This window comes from Marmota flaviventris, chromosome 15 (assembly GCF_047511675.1).
Source record: "Marmota flaviventris isolate mMarFla1 chromosome 15, mMarFla1.hap1, whole genome shotgun sequence".
NCBI lineage: Eukaryota > Metazoa > Chordata > Mammalia > Rodentia > Sciuridae > Marmota > Marmota flaviventris.
In genome coordinates, this window is record NC_092512.1 from 42113986 (window position 1) to 42127907 (window position 13922).

Consider the following 13922-nt stretch of genomic DNA (forward strand, 5'->3'; position numbering starts at 1 on the left):
GGACCGAGACAAAGTGGCCATGATAATAAAAACTGTCTTGCATTCCAACTTCTGCTACCCCAGCATAAAATGCATGAGTTCATAAGGGCTTGAAAATGTGTTTTAAAATTGTGCACTTTGCCACTGTTCAACACACAGCTTTCTTTTGCTTTGCTTTAATCCCTGTCACTGGTCCAAGGCATCAGAGGATCAGATGCTCCCTGCCCTCATTACTGCCTCTAATCACTACCATGATTGCCGACACCATTCTCTTCCTTCTCGGTTTTCCTTTTTTCTCCCTCAGGTCTCTTGTCACGTTTCCCCTTCTTAGCGTTCAGCTAGAAGGCTGGCCTCTTCATCAACACCGCCAGCCAATCAGTCTGCACCCTTCAAGGAGACAACCTGATTAATCACTGCAAATGAGATAAAATCATTGGTTCCTTGACTCTTCTTGGCTGCTTGTTTGTTGCTGAGTGCCCAGGGTTTGAGGTTTCTGAAAGCTGAACGCGATTATGAACTTCCTCGCACTGTAAATTAGATTGGCAGTTTGGTGGATTGTGTGCTGCAAGCAGAAAGTCAGTGACTTGGATATTGCTTAGAAAAGCACAGAACCCATGACTGCAGGGCAGGGTCTGAGATGGAAAACTCCTCAACACCTTTGGGTGAGGGCAGTAAGGTGGACAAGATGAAATGCCTAGTCCTGCCAGAGTGGGTGCCAGATACTTCTAAATAGCAGCAACGGTTCTTGGTAAGCCCCCAAAGGAACATTTCTACCACTTTGTGCTTGGTAAGGAGCTTCCTTAGGTAAAGGACAGGTGGGAACCCTCAGTAGCTTTCCTGGGTAACCTCAATGGACATTTTGGGTCCAACTGATTCACTTTTACAACTGAAACCTTCAGGTCTCTCCCTAGAAACATAAACAGCTGTCTCCTCTAGGGAGCTGTGAAGGGGTTAATTTGTACATTGGTACTCTTAAATATTTGTTCTTTTCAACATCTTAAAACTGGTTCTAGTTTTAGAAATCACTGACTCTAAAGCGTAAAATGAAATGATAGTTACCAAAATAAATTACTTCCCTGCATCTGACTGAGATGCTAACTCTGATGAATGGGAAGATAGAGTCCTAAAGTTCCCTTAGGCTTTTTTATCGATTGTGTTTCTCTAATGTAAAATAAAATGAATGCTGAATATTTTTTACTCAATATTGTGCTGGCTCAAAGAGAGACAGAAATATAACCCACAGGATGGGTGATGGTGGGGAGCTGTCTTTAAAGAACTGAAAGTCTCTAGAAACAAAACAAAACAAAAAGTTTAATTATGGTGATTTAAAATTAGATATAGGCATAGGTTTAGAATCCAAATACTGGCTAAATAACTGAACTTAAATCATGTGACCATTTAAAAAATGTGCATAGGATAACCATTGTTAATGGTACCTAGGGTACATAAATTTTATCATTCTTAATATATTCACTTCAAGGGCTTATAATTTGAGACCTATTTAGCAAACAACACTGTTTATTGTCAAAATTCACTCAAGGTCTAAATTGTATTAAGAACCAGACAGACAGGATTTAAGAGGATTAAGTGCGACTTTCAAAATAAATTCTGAAAAGAACAAAGGAAATGACCTTCATACTGTAACACAATTCCCACGTCACTAAGAGGTCTCCACTTATTCAGCTCATCTAGAAGTGGTTAATGGGACTACTACATCAGTTTTAACAGAACCCAGCTTTTGGAAATCTGATACATTCTATAGTGAATAGCAATTGTTGCTATTTATAAAAAAGTTCATAATTAAGTACATAAACACACATATTAAGGATAACATAGCTAACTAGACTGTCCTACTATATACAAGGACAAAACTAATAATATCCCATATTCAGGCAAGTATTGACTAGTGAATAGGAAACGTCATTCTAGGCAGTGTTACCCTTGTTTTAAAAATGCAGAAATAAGTCAGTCAACTCTCGTCTTCATAACAGCATTTTATCCACTTCTTTCTTCATCCCTAACAGCAAGGGCCCTGTAGTGATATACCAAGACCATTAAAACCAACTTATAAATATTTGCCTTTTCCTCACTGGATAGTAATTACCACAATCATTTAATGAATGCAAAATTCTCAGTAGGAGAGGTACAGAGAGGTAAATAGCAAAGGACCATTCCCTAATGCACCATGAAAATTTCCATCACTCAAAGTGAGGGGAAAAAAAAAAAAAAACAGGGCAAGGTGACATGAACCTGTAATCCCAGCAATTCAGGAGGCTGAGGCTGGAGGATTCCAAATTCAAGACCAGCCTCGGTACTGAGAGAGTCCCTGTCTCAAAAGAAAAAAAAAAAAAAGGTTGCAGCTCAGTGGTAGAGTGCTCCTGGGTTCAATCCACAGTAAACAAACAAAAATCCAGTCCGACAATTAAGGAATCTGAAGTTTAGCAGCTGGGCATGGTAGTGCATGCCTGTGATCCTACAGACTTGGGAGGCTGAGACTGGAAATGACAAGTTTGAGGACAGTCTCAGCAACTTGGTGAGACCTTGGAAATTTAATATAACCATCCCAAAATAAAAATTAAAAGGATTGGGGATGTAATCAGTGGTGGAGTCCTCTTCAGTCCCTAGTACTGAAAAAAGGAACAAAAAGGTCATCTGCAATTTTCAAAATTAAAGCTACACCTTAACAAAACAGTCTTCCTAAAAATCAGTTTGAAAATGTTGGTAAGATGAGGACTAATAACAATGTCCATCAACTTAAATGGATAAACTGTGATAAGTTCAAACAATGGAATGCTATTTAGTTATAAAATATACTTAACATAAAAGAATCTCACATTGAGCAAAAGTCAGACAAAAAAGTATATACGATTTCATTTACGTTAATTCATTCATATTAATTTGTAGGAAAGGTAATACTCATATATGGTTAGAGAAGTCAGAACAATACTTACATTGGGAGGGGTTAACTGGAAAGGAGCATGAGGAAATTTCCTGCCGAAAATTGGGATGGTGGTTACCAAATCTCATAGGATAAATTTTAAATCTTTCCATTTTTATTGAATGTAAATTATACACCAACTAAAAAATATTATTTACTTACTGGATCCTGAAGTTAAATATAACCCACCACCCGTAGAAAGCATCTAAGGATTAAAAACCAACAAAGGCCATTCAGAAAGCAGATATGAAGCTTTAATTCACTGTGGGCATTTATCTGACAATTTTTATATTAGATATAAATTGTTTTGTGTCTTTGCACAGATACACTTCCATAAAACAGTGTTCCTAACAAGTACTGTGTACTATACCAAACTTTTTAAAACTAGTTAATGGTATACTACAGATATGAGCCACTGATTAAATATAATTACAGAAATTAAATACATGTTAGAAAGTTAAAATAAATTTAAGGCAGGCTACATATCATGAAAGTTTACATTACTGACTTTAATTCTAGACATCATATCATAGTGACAACCGATTACAACAGCACAGATTTTTAACACCCAATTATTTTCATTTTCACAATGTCAACTCCATACTGTATTTTCATTTCCAAAGTAGACCAGCTTTCAGACTATAGACCAAGCTTCTTATGTAATAAGAATTATTGTCTTGATCATGACCACAGGAAATCAAATTTATTTTACCTGTATCATATAGAGATGAGATATTATTCAGGTTATAATAGCATAGAACTTTTCAGTGGTGGTATTCAAAAGGAATTCAAACAGTAGCTAAAAATGGGTTTTGCTACCATGGTCTATATATTTCATTAAAAGAAATTGTCTCTGTCGAAGCATTTAGAACTAAACAGTATAGCCTTTTCCCCTCCAAAATATTGCCTAAGAAAAAAGGTTCAAGCTGATTAAAACAAAACAGAAAAACACCTCAGAAAACAAACGTTATGTAATGTTCTGAGGTACAATCTTCCTGAGTCTATTTTGAATTGGAACAAATTTTGCAGCCAATATTACACTGATTTATTATCCACAGGCCAGATAGAGTCCTTGAACATCTAGTTCAATCCTACAGAATTCTGAAAGGACTCCTAAATACCCAACTAATTACACAACAGAAAGCTGATCATGTTTTGTATTAAAATCTATGTGAATTTCAAACACAGCCATAGCCTTTTTTTTTTTTAACAGTAAGTGATGGAAATATATGCACAGCTGTACACAGATCACCATTAAACACAGGAACAAAATGTCATTTGATGCATATAAAATAAGCTCCCAAAAAGCCAATTTGAATATATTTATTTTAATTCACTTTGATACAGTATTAGAAGGGACTGCATATAATCATGGAGACTGCTGCAAACAACACTCGATGCTACTAAGTGTTCTATGACATCAGGCATGCATGATAGTTACCTTTTAAAAATTTCTCATTTATATATCTTAACACTATCTTAAGCTACAGTATGTTTAAAGCCTTTAGCAATTTTAAACCAAATATTTTAATTGACCTATGTCTAAGTGGGGAAAACCAAAAATTTTCTCCTGTCTCAATATCGGATGGTTATACTAAACATTACTACCCAAATTGGTAATTAAACTTATTTTATGTATGTCATCCCTAAAATTCCAAAATTATTTATTGCTACTAAGAAGTATGATTTCCTGGCAGCAGTCTACCCACCACACATTAAAGCATGCCAAACCTTTGGGGATTATATAAGAATGTCGTGCTGGTGGCTGCAGATGATAATAATTGAACATATCAGTCTCTTCTCTTTATTCTAGATATCTTTATTTCAAACTAAATACAACTTTTCATTAATACAAACTAAAAAACTTTTAATCAATGCAAGAATATGTAAACCTGAAAACCTTTATCATCTTCCAGTGTGTGGCAAAACAGAAAATATTTCAATTACATTAACGAAATCAGGGGTAGGGAAGGGAGTATAGTTTGTTTTTACACGTTAACAAGTACTCCTTTCATAATAATCACAAAAATTTATAAATTCAGATTGCTTGGTTCATGGTCATTTATGGCTTAGAGTACTGGATCTGAAAACTACTTCAGGCTAAAATAAATTTATATGAATAATGCATAGATTATATACCTAGAAAATCATGCAATAAATAAATGTTCTCATGTACATTAGAATCTTAGTGAAGAAAGGGATCTACAGGTGTGAACAGTAACATTTCTTCCCTTTTACCAAGAGAATACACCCAAGATCCTTGCTTTGGGTCTATGCAAGATCATATTTGTCAGATGATCCCAGTTTTCTCAGATTGGTAAAAGAAGTCAATATTTCAAGACACCTACTTTAAAAAACTGACTTGCCTCAAGTACAAGTGCTGTGAGGTCTGAGCTAGGCAAACCAGATGCTCATGATCCCGTCACCCTGCTGCAAAGTCAATTTGGAACATGTGACTACCTAGACTGTCGAATGGGTAAATGCTTAGAATGACCCATTGGAAACGTTCATTATGTAAGTATGTTTTTTGTTTTTTTTTTAAATCTATCTGCCCTTTATATTTATTTCAGAATTGCCAGATCCACTGACTATTCCTGATTTTGATATGCCCCTACAACATGAGAATTAAACTGAACTACAATGATTGTAATGTCATCTCTGTACATCCGTGCAAGCTCTTCTGGAAGACTAAGCATTTTGGAGAGGCGCTCATGATCAACAGTCCCAAACTCATTGTTGCCCACAGCATGGCGAATGAGATGGGTTGCTGCATTCTGATCCTCAAACATAGAGGACATCTTGGCTCTCCTTTCAGTTAAAAGGCCATGCATCTGTCCCAGAGTCACCTTGTAGCCACCAACAGCTATTGGCTGTTGGTGATGCATACCAGTTAAGTACTCACCCACAATCCTAACCACATCCTGCCTATGCATAGTCTCCCACAACCCATCAGTAGCCAACACCAGAAATTTATCCTGTGGCCTTAATCGATGATAAGTTACCTCTGGCTCAGCAGTGAGATAGGGAGGTGTGTGATAATTAGGAGGGATAAACTTGGTATATTCATTGTCATTCAACTGGTCTGGGCCAGATTCTATCACTCTCTTTTGAAGGTCAATGCTCCATTTGAACTTTACATCTCCAAAAGCCCTAAAAGGCATCAGCAAGCCAAGCAGCCGATCTTGTTTCACCACACTCTTGGCCTCATTCTTTGGGTGTTCTAATTTCAGCCGCTCAAGTTCTCTTTCATTCTGAGCATTGTGATCATTAGAAAGTGTGACTGCTGACCATGAGCCATCCTCTTCCTGCACACCCAACATCGCTCTGCTATCCCCAGTATTGGCCACGTGAAGGTCAACACCATCCACATGGGCCACACAAGCAGTGGCCCCAGAAAATGCCACCCGAAGCACCAAGTAATTGAGGAAAGAATTAGGATCACCGACTTGAGCCTCCAAAGAGATGTCATTATCAAGCCTCTTGAAAGCATTAATTAAAGCCTCCTTAACATCAATATCAGTTGACTCGCCAGTGTTGAGGTCTATAAGCTCTTGCCAGTAAGTCCTCAAGCTGTTGAAGTACAATTTGGATGCCTCCTTACTGAAGTAATCATTGGGATGCTTGTGCCACTGGAGGATGGGTAGCAGTGCCCGACCACTCTCTACTGCATTTTCAATCTCTAGCAAAGTCTCATGGGGTAATAAGGAGACAGCAATATAATAAAAGAGTCTTTCACTGACTGCCTGTGAACAAGCACAACCTGCATGGCCGTCGAAAACCCCCAAAAGCATCCCTCTGGTTTGCAAGCAGGTTGCTGCACTTCTCCGGTCCTCAATGGGTGCATTTGCAGGTAGTTGATTGCTGTCAAATCCAAGGATGGAACTGACATTTTTGCCATCAAATTCTGGCACTTTGAAACTGTACTCATTGGCCTTAAGGATGCTGTTGACTTGTGGAGGTGTAAGGTAAAATTTTTGTGGTGTGGAAGCATATCTCCTTCCTTGGGTATACTGCCACCAGTTCTCCTTGGGCCTACAAAAGGTAGCATATGCTGGATGGGGTGCGTATCTCAAGCGACTCTGAGAAATGTAGGGTGATGAACAGCAGAGATGTTTGTGATGGCAGTAACATGCAGTGCCATAGATTCTGCTCAGCTCACAATTACGGATGAGAGGAAAAAACAGTTGAGTTGGTGCTGGCATGGCATCAGAGAACAGCGGCAGGCTGGAACTTCTGACTGGGATTCCTAGACAGCAAATTAAGACAGATGTACACAAAGAGAGTTACATTTCAGATTATTTAATCTAGCTTTGCTTTCAAAAAAAAAATTTAGTAAGTGAATCTATAAGCTAAGCCCTGTGCTAGGAGTTAGTATATTTTATTCACATATCATGTACTATTTCTCCAGGGTGTTTTATGGTAATTAAAACTCCCAATCATTCACGGAGCTAGGACTGAGCTGTATTTGAATTCACTTGTTTCTCTGAATTTCTTTATGCAGTAAAAACTGTGCAGAATGTACAAGATTTGGCTGGAGAAAGCTGAGGAGATGAAGGTTACATAACATGCCGCAGCAATCTACCTGGCCAATCACCCTTCTTCCTCTCTATCCTAAAAAGGCTTTGAATCTCCCATTTTGTTCAGACACTTCTTCCATTTAGGACGATCTGTTTCTAGACTTGTGGTCAATTGCTGGCATTGATTACACATGGTTATTACCCCCAAAATGTTAAGATGCTTCCCCAACATATGTATATTTATACACTACTTGTAAATTATATGCACATATCACTGTATTAGTATAATGTTCATTACAACATATAAAGTTTTCTACATAATGAAATAAAAATAGAAATTCCTATATTTTCTTCTTGTACTTCAGTAGATGGTTTGGCAATGTCTACTTCTCTAGACCACTGTGCCAACTTGGCAAGCTAAGGGACACAGGTCTGCTACCAACTTATCAAATAACCCTGGAAAAGTCAGCTCACCTCTATGGGTCTCACTCTCCTATATTTAAATAAATACTGGGACTAGATGCTAAGGCCTCCTCTAGGATTCATATCTTTTTGGTTGTTGATGTGAATCTTTAAAATCTAATGCAGGTTTTACTTATTCATTGCTGAATTTTGCTGTGCCCTCTGTGATTACAAAAAAGTAAGTATTCTAGTAACTCTAAAATTTTCATAGTAATTTTAATCTCAAGTTTTAGAATTTTCTTGCCTACACTGTTACCTGTTTAGTAGTCACAAAAGAAAGCTACAGAAATATTGTTATCATCTACTATGGATCCAAAGTAGAACCCATCCCTAGAAAGATGTTTTCTTTTACTTTTTTTTTTTTAAAAGGTATCTATCTGCCCTAAAAAAGCAACAAAGAACAGTGAAAAGCTAGTCAAAGGTTTAGATTATAAGGGTATGGCATTATAATTGTGATTTTTTTAAAAAAAATTACATGACCCTGAAAATGATTTGCTGGCATTTATCTGGAAATTTTAATGAGTGTGTATCATTATTCCAGATAATATCTCTCTTTTTCCTCAACACATATTTTCCCGGAATTCTTAAGATATTGCTTCAAAGTATTCATTTGAACTATATAGAGACAGATTTCAGAAATACTTTAAGTATAGAAACAAATTCAGTGAACAAAAAGGAATAGGAAACTAAAACCACGTAAGTCTTAATATAAACCTTTCTTTCCAAAGTTCGAACCCAAGGAGGAAAAAAATTTTATAGCTATCATACAGAGTGTTAGTAATATTTTAAATCTTTTTACGCACCTTTTTTGAAAGGTAATTTGAGAAATAGTAAGTGGGGAAACAGAGAAAACTAAAAACTGAATAATCACTAATTCTTATTTGCTTTTGTATAGTAAGCAATGAATAAGCCAGCCATATAGAACCTCTTTCACAAGTGGTAGAAAGTACAATTATTTTAACTGCACTAGTTAAAAAGGGATTTGTTTACAAAAATAAAGACAAGATCAGGTAAAAGAAAGTATGGCTACAATTTGGGAAATGAGAATTCATAGCTAAAAAAGCATTCTGAAATGCAGTAATGAAAGCAAAAAATCCCAGAACGAGAAGAATCTATCAGGCCTAACCACTTAACAGCACTTCAAATGAATACCTGAAAGTCATCCAAAGGTTAAGTATGAGGAGAGGTGCTCAAATGTTGAGCCACATGACTTTGGCTTCCAGATGTAAACTATATTACTTTTTTAGATTTGCATGCAAAAAACATTAAATCATTTTATGCTGTGTATGAAGATTTTTCTATTATTAAACATATAAAACACATGAAATCTTAATTGAAACCATTTCCTCATAATGTATGTCTGTATTTATCCTTTCTTTAAAACTTATGATGGGAGTGGGAGGGTAATAAATGCCTAACAGGATTTGATGGCACACTAATCAAGGATTAACAAGTCCAGGAGATCTGTACTCTCCTTGAATTCTTTTGTTTTGGTAGTTTTTTCTGCCTTTATAGTTGACTGCACAATGAATGAAATCTTGTGTTAAAGAGCTCATGATTCATGCAGCAGGTGCTTTGAATAATATTTAAATTCAAGCAATCTACTCAATTACATTTTTTTTTCCTTCAAAGCAAAAGTATTCAAGACTAAAGACAAAAAAAGCAGAGAGGGAATTTTTTTCAAATGTATCTTCAGTAATTCAGGGGCTTAGCATATAGGCTGAGATTCAGAGCCCCCAGCTCCTAACATGCCTTTAAAAGGCAAATTCTTCCGGAAGGTGTGATTTAGAAAAACCCTGCTCTGTGATTTAGTATTGTATCATATCAGTAGAAATGATATATTCTCTTTATCAGACCAGATACCTTTAGAAGTCAATAGTCATTCAAATGCTTTAATAAATAATAGTAAGCGAGCACTGAAAACCCTTAATATCTTTAAAAATGTCTGTACCTTAACAACAAAAACCCCTATGGAATCAAAAGTTTTGCTGATAAACTTGCTTAATTAACCAAGTAGAAGACTCTTGGATTTGGCAACAAGTACAAAAAGGTCCAGTTGTTGGTAAACTAGAGCAGTGTCAAATTTCCAAGTTATTCCTAAGCACAATTTCACTGAAAAGTTCCCTCCCCATGATCCAGACTCAGCCACGATACAAGCAGCATCTCAGCCGGAGGAAGATTTGGCCGATTTGGCCAATGACTAATAAGGAAGATGCACTGGCACAAATAGGAAAGACACATCCATTTTTACCTATGTGTTCATCAGAGCCTGTGCCATGAAATTATTCTACATTATCAGTAAACCAACAAACCAAAATAATTAGAAAAAGCTATGCACCTTCACTGGAGCTCTTTAGCCTTACAAACCTTCAGAGGCAAATGAAAAAAGAAATGCTAAGATAGTCAATATTATGTATCGGAACCCCAGTTTATGTAATCTGGTTGCATTAAATACACTGCATAAAAACTCTTTTGTGATTTTTTAGCATTTTCTGGTAATGCCTAGCCATTTCGGAGCTCCTGTATCTTCAATGAATGAAGAAACCAGTTTCCTTCAGAAGACATAAAGCACCTTGCCAGCACTTGTTTGATCAGTTTCCTTTGTCTCTACCTGAAAATCGCACTTATTGAGGCATTAAAGCTATCCTGGTCCAGGATGCCTTTGTCCCTTTTTCCTATCTACCTGATGCCTTAATTCCATGCCAACCCACCTAAAACCATCCACACACAAAATCAGTCACCATCCTTCCTTGGGTACCCAACGCAGGTAGTTAAGTGAATACCTACCAATTCGTCTGGGCCCGGGACACACACACATTCTCCTGTCATCACAACACGGAGCCGACAACATCCACAACCCGCGCGAGCAGCAGCAGCGACAGCAGCACCGGCCCATTGAAAGCAAGGCAGAGATGCTCATTAGAGGAGGCGGCGGCAGGGAGGCGGGAGCGGAGGAGGGGCGAGGTCTTGCTTCAGCCCGGTGAATGGGCTGGGAGGGGGAAAGAGGATAGAGGAGGGAGAAAGGGGTGGAGAGAAGGAGGAAACCAAACAAACAAACCCACCCTGCCAAAGAGGCAGAGTCACAGCCCAAGGCGGTGGGGGCCCAGGAGCGAGCTGAGGCTCGCCTGGGTCCCTCCATGCAGTTCCGGCGCGGAGCCCACCAGCGCGCGGCATCCTCCAGCTGCCTGTCCCGCCCGGCCCACGCGGCGCCTGTTTTAGCAGAGACTACCAGGGGCCACCCTGAGACGGCTGCCTGTGGAGCCAACGAGGCCCACGGGGTGTGTCAGGGGAGACCCTTAGGCAAAGAACGCCCCGCCCGCCACAGCCTCTCCAGAGCTCTCTCTCTCCTGGGTTCCCACCGCGCCCTGGCGCTGACAGCCGGCGCGTGAAACCCTGAGGACTGGAGGCCAGCGCGGCCGGCTAGCGCCCGCAGCAGCTACCCACACCGCCACGCCTGACCTGCAGCCCCAACGCACCCGCGTGCACCTGGCGCTCTGGGGCTCCGTCCGCCCCCGCCCCGACCGCCACCGGCCCGCCCTCCGCACGCCCGCGGCCGTCACTCCACACGAGCGCCGTGCACCCCAGCCCCGACGCCCCCCTCACAACTTTGGACCGTGGAGGAGGATTCCGGACGGAGTGGCTCGGGGCGGGGAGCAAAGAATACGAACCGGGCACAGCAGAAGACTAGCAGTTTTTCCCCGACGAGGAGGCGGCGAAGGCACCACTAGGTGCTCTCTCACGCAATCCGCTCAGCTCCCTGGAGCGCGGCACCTCGCCCCCGGCCGGCCCACTCCGCGCCCCTGCCCCGCCGGGCCACCACCCTGCCCCGCCCTCACGTTCCGTCCGGAGCGCATCCCGCCTCCCTATTGGCTGCGCAGTGGAGAGTGGGCGGGGAGGCGGAGAGCGGGCAGTAGCCATGAGGGCGGGGGCGGAAGAGGAGCGCATTACCCGCTAGCTTTGTGACGTCACGGGGGTCAGACAATCCCTTCCATTCGGCGAGGGCCGCCCATTGGTTGCCCGGACCTGCTCACGTGACCTCGCCTTATAGCTGGTGGAAGGCGGGACTGAGTTGTACAAGGGTCCGCTGTACGCTGGGCTGTGTGGTGGTGATTGTGGGAGGCTGGCCCAGGAAGGAGTTGTTTTCTGGGCGGGCCCAAGCATCATTTGCGCGCGTGGGGTTGGGGCACGGGCTGCTATCCCACCAGGAGGGTTTCGGTGAATCTGGTACCTCGGCGCGGGCCGCGTGGTGCGTGAGGCCCGCCTGATCGCCACGCCGCCCCCAGTATGTGCAGGTTTCTCAGCGTAGCCTGCAGGAGCAACTCCCGGCCCAACTCCAGACTAAACCGTTTGAAGTTCATCCCAACCTGCGACGTAGTCTTGAGTGCAGCTCTTGCTGTCATTCATTCAGAATAGAGTTGTAGATTTCAGGACCATTAATTCGGATATTGTCTAATATTGTTTTCCTAGATGCCCCTCAGGTCCCAGGCAGAGGAAGCTAGTTAAAGAATAGGAGAAATTTAGATGAAAGAATTATTTTACTCATCCAATAGGTGTGTGATCACCTTCCCTGAAGGACTTTGAAATCAGTATTGCTTCGTTTGCCCTGACCGGTTACAAGGAAAAGGGATAGACTGTAGTCTGCAAAAGTTGTGAAGAGAACTGAACTTGAGAGTCAGAAGATCCTTTGAGTTATTACCAATGGTGAGATCCGTTTTCCCAACATAAGACAGTTTTCAGCATCTGTGAGAGGAGGTTAGGCCGTGGCTCTGAATGTGGCCAAACTGAAGACATTGAGGGCCCTTCATTTACCTCCATTCACCCATACCCACTCCTTATGGGAAAGTAGCTTCTAAAAGCTTCCTCACTTAGCTCTATCCACACAGATCCCATCTTTACAGGATAATGGCTTCTAAAAGCTTCCTTTGGGATATGGGGGAGATCATTGCACTTATCCTGCCTAGTGTTAAGACAATGAGTCGACCTTGATTTATTATGTATATCTGCTGACAAGCCAATAAAGTTTATGAAGTACTTTGGACTGGATATAAAAACTATCATGTTAGCATTACTGTGGATTCTTTTAATCCTGAATTACTGGATTTTTATGTAATAAAGGAAAAACTATACCCAAACTAGGTGGTTTTTGTTTGTTTAGCTGGTTGATTGGTTGTTGTTTGGTTGGTTTTTTGGTACTAAGGATTGAACCCAGGGGCTTTCAACTACTAAGCCCCACAGCCTTTTTTTATTTTTTAGTTTGAGACAAAATAAAATTTGAGACAGGTCTCTAAATTGCTCAGGGCCTCACTAAATTGCTGAAGCTGGTTTTAATCTTGTAATCCTCCTGCCTCAGCCTCCCTAGTGTCTGGGAATACAGGCTTGTCCCACCCACCTGGCCCCAAAATAGTTGGTCTTAACACCTGGGTCTTTCAAACTTCCTCCTCTATTCTCTAAATAAATTAAAGGAGAGTCTTTTTTTGACAAGTCCCCGGGAACTCTTGTGGCTGATCTTGATCTTCTGGCCTTCATCCTAGTTTACATAGGTCCATCTGCCTCACTTCCTCTCCTTTTTTTGCTTTTCAGATGAGCTTCCCATAAATTTTCCTTCATTTTTCTGTTAAGAACCTCATTTGTGAATCTGGTTTTCTCTTGTCTCATAGAGGCAGCATAGGATGGTATAGCATTGTAATTATAAACATATCTGGTGAGACTGCCTGAATTCCAGTCCCCCCTTTGCCACCTTACTTTATGGTCTGGGGCAACTTCTGTTGGCCTTATTGCTATCATAGGAATCTTAAGAATAAAAGTAGAAATAATTCACGGGGCTGTATTGAGTTGCTCTGTATAACTTGCTAAGAAAGGTGGCAAGTACTATATAAGCATTCGCTGTTATTATTAAAGATGTTTCAAGTCAGTGTTATAGATTAAGGGCACCAGGAAAGCAAGAGACCCAGATCCTCAAATGCAATAGATTTTATGGTGAGATGGTATTGTTATTAAGATATTGAGTCTTAGACCCTTAGTCTGTC

The 13922-nt window shown here is 40.5% G+C and overlaps 1 protein-coding gene across 2 annotated transcripts; it reads right to left on the reverse strand.

Moving 5' to 3' along the window:
* Positions 1 to 3149: 3149 nt before the first annotated feature.
* Positions 3150 to 11697, reverse strand: Pdp1 (pyruvate dehydrogenase phosphatase catalytic subunit 1). Of its 2 annotated transcripts, XM_027952958.2 has the most exons (3): positions 11565 to 11697; positions 10684 to 10718; positions 3150 to 7163 (listed from the first exon to the last, which is right to left on the reverse strand). In XM_027952958.2, exons 2-3 carry the CDS (start codon positions 10712 to 10714, stop codon positions 5506 to 5508), a joined length of 1689 nt encoding a protein of 562 aa, XP_027808759.1. In that variant the 5' UTR covers positions 10715 to 10718; positions 11565 to 11697; the 3' UTR covers positions 3150 to 5505. The 2 variants fall into 2 exon arrangements, with proteins under 2 accessions (XP_027808759.1, XP_027808768.1); XM_027952967.2 differs by lacking the exon at positions 10684 to 10718.
* Between the last annotated feature and the right edge of the window lie 2225 nt (positions 11698 to 13922).

Bases quoted from the DNA above. Each gene is read 5' to 3' on its own strand.
- Pdp1 (XM_027952958.2), bottom strand. From the start codon at position 10,714: ATGTGTGTGTGTCCCGGGCCCAGACGAATTG. The intron at 7,164-10,683 runs GTAGGTATTCAC...TTTGCTGTCTAG, and splicing joins TCCCGGGCCCAGACGAATTG to GAATCCCAGTCAGAAGTTCC.